This window comes from Humulus lupulus, chromosome 4 (assembly GCF_963169125.1).
Source record: "Humulus lupulus chromosome 4, drHumLupu1.1, whole genome shotgun sequence".
NCBI lineage: Eukaryota > Viridiplantae > Streptophyta > Magnoliopsida > Rosales > Cannabaceae > Humulus > Humulus lupulus.
In genome coordinates this window covers 250,435,131-250,447,051 of record NC_084796.1, presented here as the reverse complement: position 1 = coordinate 250,447,051, position 11,921 = coordinate 250,435,131, and the positions used below count along the sequence as shown (strand labels likewise).

At 28.1% G+C, this 11,921-nt stretch overlaps 1 protein-coding gene across 1 annotated transcript; it reads left to right on the top strand.

Annotated features, from left to right (window-relative positions):
- Positions 1–7,663: 7,663 nt before the first annotated feature.
- On the top strand, positions 7,664–9,710 carry LOC133831736 (acetylserotonin O-methyltransferase-like). Its single transcript, XM_062262134.1, has 2 exons — positions 7,664–8,498; positions 9,198–9,710. Exons 1-2 carry the CDS (start codon positions 7,695–7,697, stop codon positions 9,519–9,521), a joined length of 1,128 nt encoding a protein of 375 aa, XP_062118118.1. The 5' UTR covers positions 7,664–7,694; the 3' UTR covers positions 9,522–9,710.
- The last annotated feature ends 2,211 nt before the right edge of the window (positions 9,711–11,921 follow it).

The window sequence follows — 11,921 nt, the reverse complement described above, 5'->3', positions numbered from 1 at the left end:
GTCCATGTACATTGTTCATATGCTCTTACATTTGATCCATTGTCAGATCCTTTTACCAAGGTTTGAATGAGGTTAAATTAAGGGCCATGAATTGCTTGCCAAAAATCATAGGGTTCATGCCTTTTTAGAGTCGCTGTTTTTGTCCAATTGTCTGTTTGGACTTTGTGTTTTGACAAATGATTTTTGGATCTTGTGTATTTTGTAAAGAGGTTCATATAGAGTCCTAAACTCGATTTTGGTCAAAGTTTTTTGAGCTAAAATTACAAATAATTTATTAAATTAATAATTTAAGACAAAAACAAAATCATTTTGCTTAACAACGGTGTCGATATATTTATTTATTTTACAAAACAAGATTAAAAAGATAATTTGTCAAAATACAGGGTTCAACCATTTTATGAGATAAAATACAAGTAATAAAAGATATAAACCTAATGAGATAAAATACAGGTAAAAAAGATATAAACCCAAAATCATATGAACTGCTGATAAAGTTCTTGTTATAAAGAAAAGACTAGGAAATAGTGAATCAAACTTAACAAAATTTTGGACTATTGTTGAACATATGTGGCAAATGAGAATAATTGCAAATAAATTTACCTCTATTAGGCCATCTCTAATGGGAGATGTAAATAATGTGTTATATTTAGCACAAAAAGTCAATATATTATATATTTAGTATATTTTTTTAGCATTATGTTCTAAAAATTGTTGTAAAATTTAATATTTCATTAATGTTAATTTGATATTTATTTAAAATATACAAAAGTAATTATTTTTTTTTATATTTTATTGTTGATAGTATAAGATAATAAAATAATAAGGTAAAAATTATAGTATTTAATGTAAATAGATAAAATTAATACTAAAATTATAAAAATGACATAAAAGTAAATAAAAAAGTGTAGTATTTATGGTGATTTAAAATATGCACTATACTATTTTGTGTGCCAAATTTGGCCAAACTTTTAGCATGTGCTCATTCATCTACTAAAGTTGATTATAGGGCTTTGGCAAACACCACTTGCGAAGTTGTTTAGTTACTTTCAGTCCTAAGAATTTAAGGATCGAACACAACAGATCGGTAGCTCTTTATTGTGATAATCAAACTACCAAACACATAGCAACTAACCTAGTTTTTCATGAGCTCACTAAGCATATTGAAATAGACTTTCATATAGTCGGGAAGAAGTGAAAGCTTTGAAGACTTGTTATGTAACTTCTCATACTCAAGATTCCAACTCAGTTCCATGATCATATTAGCAAAGATTGGATTGGGTTGGTTCCACCTCGGAAGAATAAGTCGAATCAACTAATTTTTTTCGTGTTTGTTTAGGGTGTGTTTGGAAACAATTTTATAATTACTAGGTCGTGTAATTATTAGGGTAGTAATTACATATCTGAGTAAGTACACTATATTTTAAAATACAAGTTGTGTTTGGATGTCAAGTGATAATTATTTATGAATTCATATTGTTATGTTTGACAAAACGGTTAAAATTGATAATAATTAGTAATTACACAGTGTAATTACACCCAATTTTCATGATGGCTGTGAGAATTGGAGAGTGTAATTGAGACTCCTAATACTTCTTATTACATAGCAGCTATGTAATTACATAGTCAGACAAACATGTTAAATCTAGTAATTACTTCGAATTACACCAATTTTCAATCAGGGTGACTTTCAAACGCTCTCTTAATCTCTTCAAAATGTATTAATCATCGTATGTTGCATCATATAATATTAGACACCATTAGTGTATCATAATAATACTATTAGGCAAATAGGGTACTATAAACTTTAAAATGGAAGCCAGAGCTAACTCGGCTTACATTCTTACCTTACTCTGTCACCCTCTAAATCTCTATATCTTCACCAAAACCATCATCATTCATCCACGGAAGATTTTTAAGGGTTTATACATTTTTGAACTTTGTGTTTCCTTTTTGTTTTGATAAATTATTTTTTAGACCTTATGTTATGTAAAATAGTTCAACTAGAACCATAAACTCGATTTTGGTCAAAGTTTTCTTAACTGAAATCACAAATAATTCACCAAACTAATAATTCAGAATAAAAATAAAATTATTCTGCTTAAAAATTGTATTGTTATATTCAATTTTTTTTTCATCATAATTAAATTTAAAGGATTTATTTAAATCATTTTATAAAATATAGAGTTCAAAAATAAATTTTTAAAACACATAATCAAAAATAAATAATAGGAAAAATACCAATGTACAAAAATATATAAACCCATATAATATCTAGATTCAACAAAATTACACTTTTTTACGGTCATAATAAATTATCATCATCATCATCAGTTTTTTACTATGTGGTCAACTGGGTTGGTTCAAGTTTTTATGAAAATCAAGTCCTTGTACCCTTAAATCTAGATTCTTTGAATTTAATTCTCTCATAATTTCTCTTCTTTCCTACTATTGTTTCAATTATTTATATATTACTTTTTTTTTTAATTTTATTCAATGGAAATTTAAACTAATCTCACATCTTGTCTCAATTAGTTTAGGACAAATATAGTATTCCAAAGGAGCAAACTTTTTTTTTTTTCCAAAAAAAAAAAGCATCCTTAGTTGCAGAATCTAAATCTATTATTAGCTACTTCAAAAAAAAAAAAATATATATATATATAAATATATTCCACATTTGGTCCATTCCATACACATATAAATCACATGCAATTTCTTGTCTCATTGCAACTCTATACATTTGGTATTTCCATCCAATTTTTTTGTACTATCTAATGAAAACATTTGTCTCCATAAAACCTATAATATATATGTATATGTACATATATATATTTGTATGAATAAAGACACACAGAGTATGACATCACAAACCCTAGGACAAACTCTTCCCATAATTGGAGAAATGGAGGCTCCATACATATTATGTATTCTAATTCCATCTTTTTTTTGTCAAAATCCATAAGAAGCAACAAAAGAAGATGAATTTGAAAAACAAAAATCTTGGAGTGAGACTTTGGATGCCAAGAAAGAGAAGAATACTATTATTAAGGGACCACTGTGGTAGTGAGTGAGGAGTAGAGTGTATTGACAGTGTCAGTGCATGCTTTACTTTACAGCTCCCAAACCAATCTCATCCTCTTATTACTTTTGTTTTTAAAAAAGCACCACATTTTGGTTTTGGTCCACTCCTTTCCACTTATTCAAATAAATAAAAGTTGTTGTAATCATCATCATCACCCCATACCACACACACACCCTAATCTCATCCTCCCATAGCTCTCATAGCTCACTCGGTGCATGAGTTAAAATGTGTAATTCTTTATAATATAGAGAAAAATTGGTTAAGTAGCCTTCCAATGGGTGACGTAAAGTTATATTTTTTTACATAAATAAATAGTATTTCTCTATATGTAGTGAAACACTATTCATCAAGCTATAAATATTTTATTATTTTTTTATAAACTTTTGTATATATATATATGAATGTGATACTATTATATTTAATTATTTTATTTCTTAAAATGAATAAAATATTTTTAAAAATATAATATATAAATGATGTAGAGAAAAAATAAAGAAGCAAATGTATGGTATAATGTAAAAGTTCGAGGTAAATTATAAAAATACAATTTCTCTATAATATTTAGCTAAAACTCATAAAAACATCTCTCCCATCAGCTCCTTTATACATATATTTATAATAGCTATGCACAAACTCCAATTAATTCATATCTACATTTACATAATATTTACATATTCTTTATATAATATTTTAATATTATTATTTTTCTTTATAAGTTTTTTCTCTCCATTTAGTATATATATATTTTTTTCTTTTTCAATTATTTTATTTTATTTTAAGTAATAAAATATATTTAAATATATAATATTTAAATAGTATAGAGAAATATATAGAGAAGCTGATGTATGGTATAATGTAAAACTTAGAGGTAAAATAGAAAAATGTGTATTTTGAGGAAGTATTTTAAAAGATGGAGTAGAGCACCCATTGAGAGGGATCTTATTACTTTGGTTTTTAAAAAGAGTGTTGCTATTTGGCACCTTAAGGTGCCCAACACCACATGAGGTGTCGCCTCATGATTGGTTAGCGATACCCCATAACCCTTATTAAATTCAAATAAGTGGGACCCGATATTGGATTGCACCAATAACAGTATACCACCTACTTGTGGTGTTGGGAACCAGTGGTGCCCCTTAGCAATTCTCTTTTAAAAAAGCACCTCATCTTGGTTTTGGTCCATTCCATTCCACCCAAAGTTGTTGTAATCATCATCACCCCATACCCCACACACACACCCTAAACTAAACCTTTTCACTTTGAGCTTTTTTTTTTCTACAAGAATAAAATAGAAATATAAGGTTTTTTTTTGTTTTTTTCCAATTTTGGATATTTTTTCGATAAATATCAATTTACATTCTTAGTTTCAAATAATTATAAATAAGAGAAATAAACGTTACTAGCAGAAATAAAAGAAATATAAAAATAATTTTAATAGCCTTCAAAATCATAAATACCCATACATATCAAAATATTTAAAAATTAGAATCATACTTTAATAACATGATATCTTCCTCTAAGAATCCATTTCAGCTGTCACGCTATTTTTACACATATGTAAATTTGAAAATGAAAGAAAGAGAAACAAATCTTAGAGATATGAGAGAGATATTAAAAAATAGATGATAGAGAAATCGGAGTGGAGAGTAAAAGCTTGAAAGTTTGAAAAAGACTATTGAAATGAAAATGAGTTTTTTAAAATTTTAAAACCATCTAAATTATGTTTTCAAAATTTAATTAATTTTTATTTTCAATTTAAATAATAAAAAGCAATAGTGAATTACCGAGCTTGTTATTTTACTATTTTCTTGGATTTTTATTAAAAGAACAAAAAACAATTTTTTTAAGAGTTACAAACGTCAAATAAATAAGAGTTTATATATTTTTGGACCCTGTGTTTTTTTCCAATATTTTTTTGGACCCTATATTTTATAAAATAGTTAAAATAGAACCCTAAACTCAATTTTGATGAAAAAAAATTGAATATAACAACACAATTTTTAAGCAAAATGATTTTATTTTTGTTCTAAATTGTTAGTTTGATAAATTATTTGTGATTTTAGTTGAAAAAACATTGATCAAAATCAGGTTTAGGGTTCTATTTTAATCATTTTACAAAACATAGGGTTCAAAAAGTAATTTGTCAAAATACAGGGTCCAAACAGGTAATGGAAAAAAATACAGGGTCCAAAAAAGTATAAACCCAATAAATAAAAATTGTTGTAATCATCGTCACCTCATACCACACACTCCCTAAACTAAACCTTTTCACTTTTTTACAATATTTACTGCCATTGCCACTGTATCATGACCCTTTTCTTTTTACAAGAATAAAATAGAAATACAAGGTTTCTTTTTTATCTTCAATTTTGGGTTTTTTTGTTAACTATTTTATACTTTGTGTTTTTGTAAAGTATTATTTTGGTACTCTGTGTTTATAATAATTTTCATTTGGTATCCTGTATTTTGAAATCATACATGCTTGGTAAGTTGTATTTTAAAATTATACATATTTGGAATTCTAAACTCAAATTTAATTAAGGGTAGGTAACCATTTGATACTCTGTATTTTTGTAAAGTATTATTTTTGTACCCTATATTTACATTAATGTTCATTTGATACTCTGTATATTGAAATCGTACATATTCGATACACTGTATTTTGAAATCATACATATTTGGTACCCTAAACTCAAATTTAATTGATAGAATTTTACCAATTTAATCAAACTTCTCCTAATTATATGAGTTCCAAATTCAAATTTAATTACTTAATTAAATATAAATGATGACAGTTTGGTCATATTGATAAAATTTTATTTATCAAATCTGAGTCTAGGGTACCAAATATATAAGATTTTAAAATACATGGTACCATATGCGCATTACTGAAAAAAGAGGGTACTAAAACGATACTTTGCATAAACACAGGATACCAAAAAAGTAAATTCCCTTTAATTAATAAATTTTTGTCAATTTAATCAAACTGCTTTCAATTGTATGAGTTCCAAATTCAAAATTAATTACCTATAGTTACATATATCCGATGACAGTTTGGTCATATTGATAAAATTTCATTTATCAAATTTGAGTCTAGGGTACCAAATATGTAAGATTTTACAATTCATGGTACCATATGAATATTATTAAAAAAAGTTTGTACCAAAATGATACTTTGCAAAAACGTAGGATACCAAATGAGTAAATTCTCTTATTTAAATATCAATTTATGTAGTTTCAAATAATTATAAATAGGACCTTCTGGTTTGTAAATAGTTTGGACTATTTCTTATCTCATAAACAATTACAATGTAAATGGTCTTCATTTGTAATTGTTTGAAATTGAGAATATAAATGGTTATTAAAAGAAAATAGAGGTACCCAAAATAGGAGGAACCTTTTTTATAAAATAAAAATTATTAACAAAAAAATCCCTTAAAACCAACACAATTTTTATATAAAAGATATATATATATATATTAGATATAAACAACATGCATTATTTACGTTTTGGTTAGTTTTATTTATAAAATTTATTAATTATTTTTTATTAAATTTATATTAATATCATATAAATTTAAAATAAATATTATATTTTAATTAAATTATTTATTTTTGTTCAAGTTTGTTCTGATTTTTAAATTTGGGAATAACAACAAGAGATTATATATTATATGTTTAATGTAATATTAAATGTTATACGTTGATTTTAAATTTAAATTTATTGCTAGTTTTTTTTTAAATAATTTATTGCTAATTAACAGTATATTATATTATATGTTTAATATGATATTATTTTAATAAGTGAGTTTAAGTTTAATTAAATTTTATTTAAGTTATAAAATGTATGAATTTATTCTTTTTAAATAATTATTATAGTAAAATATCTCAAAAATATCATATTTTAATTTGTTTAATTATTTATTATTCTTAAATAATTATTATTGTAAAATATCTCAAAAATATCATATTTTAATTTTTTAATTATTTATTTTATTTTATTTTATTTAAGTTTAAGTGTTTACAAACCACCGTTAAAAATATTCTGTTAAATATAAAAATATTCTGTTAAAGTTAATGTTAAAGTTAATTTTAATATAAAAAATATTAAAATTTCCGTTATTTACACACTTATTATATAGAAGAGATATATGAGAATTTTCCTATAAGAGTTTCACTTTAAGCCCTATCGGTGGGGCTCTCAGTGTTCTCCATCTGTGAACATTTTTCAACGCGATTTTTTTTATAACCATGTATATTGTAGCTATATAGAGCATCTTTCAGAAAATTCTGAATAGTTTACCGTACCGAAAACTAAGTTCGAGCATGTTGTTGCACTCGTAACTAATTTTTTTTATGCGTGAGAAAAACAACATGTTTGAACCTAGTTTTCGGTACTGTAAACTATTCAGAATTTTCTGAAAATTTGTAGCATTCTTTAAATAGCTACAATATACACGGTACGCCGAAAACTGTTCATGGGTCGAGAACACTGAAAGCCTTACCGGTAGGCTTCTTACCGGTAGGGCTTAAAGTGAAGCCGGTGTAACAAAAATTGTCCTATATATACCTATATACCTAGAAGGCAAAACTCTAACCTGCCTCATTGAAAGATATCATGGGTGAAATACAAGGAGATCAGCATGATGAACTAGCATGGAGGCCAAAGGAGGAAGAAGAAGAAGAAGAGCGAGCACGAGTAGATATATATAAATATATATTCGGGTTTGTAGAAATTGCTGTAGTGAAATGTGCCATTGAGCTTGGAATAGCCGACGCCATCGAAAGCCATGGAGGTCCCATGTCTCTCTTGGACCTATCCTCAGCCCTAAGCTGTGCTCCTCCTACCCTTCACCGGATCATGAGATTTTTGGTGAACCGCCGAATATTCAAAGAGAACAGAAACGACATCGTTCAAGGATGTCTTTACGCACAGACAGCCCTCTCACGCCTCCTCTTGAAGTCCGGTCAAAGGAGCATGGCGTCGTTCGTGTTGTTGGAGAGCAGCCACCCTATGCTGGCGCCGTGGCACGGCCTGAGCGCCCTTGTCAAGGCCCAAGCAACTGATTCTTTGACACCATTCGAGGCTGCGAATGGCAAGGATGTATGGAGCTACGCGGCAGCCAATCCTGGGCACAGCCAGCTGATCAATGAAGCAATGGCCTGCAATGCCAGGGTCACGGTGGCTGCAATCTTAGACGATTGCGCCGAAGTGTTCGATGGTATCGGTACCATCGTCGACGTTGGTGGTGGCAATGGAACCACTATGCAGCTCTTGGTTAAGGGTTGTCCTTGGATTCATCAAGGCATCAACTTTGATCTTCCCCATGTTGTGTCTGCTGCTCTGAAATCTGATGGTGTTGTTCATGTTGGTGGTGATATGTTTGATTCTGTTCCTAAAGCTGATGCTGCTTTTCTCATGGTACGTATTAATATATATATATATATATAAATATATCTGAAAGTTAGTTAGATACTACGACTCAACTATTCAGTCAATTTTTCAAATTAAAATAAGATTTGAATCATGATTAAGTGCAATAATAATGAAAATGACATAATTAATCTTACATAGTTCGGCGGCGAGGATTTCTCACAACCTACTCTACGTGACTTAGTCTAGAGGGTAAAAACACAAATTAAAACTCATTTCTAATTTGGTTTATAAACAAATCTCTATTTTGTGAAAGTCTTCAAGCAACTAGCATCTTACTGGTTTTGTACGTTGCTGGACTCCCTCCAGTTACTGCTCAAACTCCCTTTGAGACTTATATTAAAATCCCTTCAAGCTTTACACTAGAAAACTTGAGAATAATGGTGAGGAAACACCAAAACACCATGGGCAATAAACAATGAAGCATCAAAATAACTTCAAACCTTTTACAGAGAATGTTTTTTGGAGAAAACACTTTTTAGTTGCTCAAAAAGGTAAGGGAAACACGGACTAAACGAATATATATGCTAGGGCTAAAAATAGAAAACCTGCTAAGCAAGTCATGTGTTGAAATAGAAATCACGTGCTACTGGATTTTCAGTGTTATAAAATGAAAACAATGTTTTAACATATTTTTTCATTACTATTTGAGCATTATTTTTCCCTTTATGGATATTTATTATGCAGTGGGTTCTTCATGACTGGGGAGACGAAGAGTGTATCCAAATACTAAACAAGTGTAGGGAAGCTATCTCGGACAAAGGAAAGTTGATCATTGTAGAATCTGTGATTGAAAATAAAGATCAGCCAGATCATGTTGTGAAAGAAAAGATGAAGCTCAAAGATGTTGGTTTGTTTCTTGATATGGTGATGATGGTTCATACTGAGAAAGGCAAAGAGAGGACCTTGGAGGAATGGGCTTACGTTCTTGCCCAAGCAGGTTTCACTCGATACAATGTTAGATCTATTAATGGTGCTGTATCCTCGGTTATCGAGGCTTTCCCGGCCTAAGATACATTATTAGCTAGTTTATTAGTGCAATTCAATATCGAGTCCCTCGTATTTGAATTTAATATTGTTAACCTATTTATGAGGTGATACCTCGTGTGGTGTTGAACGTTTTACGGTGCAAATAGCAACACTCGTATTATTAGGTTCTTTTCAATAAAGAGAAATTGATGAAAATGACTATTTTTTTTAGTGATTTTGCATTTGGTTTACTTTTGATAATTTTGTTGCAAAATAGACTCTGTCTAAAATTCGACCAGTTGTCTAAATTTTAATGGTGGTTCGATGGTTGCTCGATGATGGTTCGATGCAATTCTTGTAAGAGATATAATTTTTCACTTGGGTGTCCGTTTGGGGTGATTTTTTTTATTCTGAGTATTTTTTTGAGATCTACACGTTTTAGATGTTCACTTACACATTTTAAAAGTTTAGAACTTGAAAACATACCAAAACATATCTTGAACATGAGGTATGTTTTGCATTTGTCATTTTTTTCAGGATTTACATTTTCCAAATGTGTATATACACATCTCAAACATGTAGATCTTGAAAAAATACCCAAAGTAAAAAAAAATCACCCCAAATGGACGCCCGAGTAAAAAATTACGTATCTTGCAAGAATCGTATCGAACACCATCGAACCTCTATCGAACCACCATCTAGCAACATCGATTTTTTCATGAAAATCTTGATTTTGAAAGCCCCACCGAGTTGGCATCGAGCATCATCGAACCACCATCAAACCACGTCAATTTTCTGCAGATTTCAAAGTTTCAGATCTCAAAAAAATCACAAAAATTATGCCCAGATCTATTCGAAATGCAGTATTTTAGTGTCATAAGTATGAAATATTTGTTATTACATTGAGTTCTCTTATATTTTACCTTACCCATGGATTTTTTTTTTAGAGAGAGTTGAGAGGAATGGGTTGAGAGAGAGAGGGAAGAGAGAAGAGGAAGTAGATCGAAAAAATTATAGGAGTAGTATTTTGGGTATTGTCAAAAGATTTGATATTTTTTTAAATGATTAAAAGGCCTAATATTTTTTTGATTTAAGACACCTTATTAAGCATAAAAATTCAAATTTCCATCTCTAAAACGGGTTTGGGCTACTTTAGGTATTTTATGCTAATTCTAGACAAGATAAGAAAGTACACTTTTCTATTTTCATGTTTTAGGGTTTAAAGGTATTATTTTGTATATATAAAAAAATTATTACTTTTCATTAGAGTAAGTGATAACAGTAATGTGAAGTGATAATAGTAAAAACATGTTCTGATTTATTTCTGTTCAACCAATTATAAATAAAAATAAGAATTTATATGTTTATTAACATGTTTATATCATTCCTTTTAATAATTAGTTTGGTAAAACTCAACAACCCTTCTAATATATGTGATTCCCTTATTTAATAGTTAATTTGCTTAGATTTCAAAGATATTATGTAAACCTGGTTTCTATTAAATTACATTTCATTTTTATTAATTTTCTTTGGTTATTATATGACAATTTATGGAAGAATTATAATAAAGCTTGGAAAAAAATTTGAAATTCTGTCACTTTATATCCACCTAATATTTTGTCAATTAATAAATAAAGCTGGAAAAATAGACAAGGAATAATGAAAGAAAAAAAAAAGTCAGATGATTCAATTTCAAACTTATAAAGGGAACAAATTTAAGGAAATAATATAGAAAAACAAGAGCAATAGTCAACTTTTTAGTTACTACATTAACAATCAAATTAAAATTATTATTGAATATTAGACTTATATTTGTTTGAATATTATGTTTTGTCTTATTATCTGTGTGGATTTTGAATTTTGATAAATTATTTTTTAGACTTTATATTTTATAAAATGATTAAAATAGAACTCTAAATTCAATTTTGATAAAAAAAAAAATTAAATATAATAATATAGTTTTTAAACAGAATAATTTTATTTTTATTTTGAATTATTAATTTAGTAAATTATTTGTGATTTTAATTAAAAAAATATTGACAAAAATCAGATTTAAGATTCTATTTTAACTATTTTACAAAACATAAAATTTAAAAATTAATTCGTTAAAATTCAAAGTTCAAATAGGAAGTGTGACAAAGAATCGGTAATCCAAAAAGTATAAACACTTCAATATTTTCTTATAATTTCTCAAATAATTTTTATTTTTATTTGATTTCAACGTTGCATTATTCATGCCAAAATTCAAAAAAGTGATTTGTGGGACTTTATGACTTTCTTTGAGGCTTAAAAAAACCACCATGTGACTGATAACAAGTCTAAACCTTTACTTAAAAAAAGAGAAAAAAAGGAAAGTGACTGATTGAACATCACAACAGATTAGTCAAAATCAGTACTAAAAACATCTCAATTTCCTCAGCTGAAATGTACCCACCAAAGCCA

Excerpts from the sequence above, each read along its gene's own strand:
- LOC133831736 (XM_062262134.1), top strand. The coding sequence starts at position 7,695 with ATGGGTGAAATACAAGGAGATCAGCATGATGAACTAGCATGGAGGCCA. Across the intron at positions 8,499-9,197 it reads CTGATGCTGCTTTTCTCATG|TGGGTTCTTCATGACTGGGG; the intron begins GTACGTATTAAT and ends TTTATTATGCAG.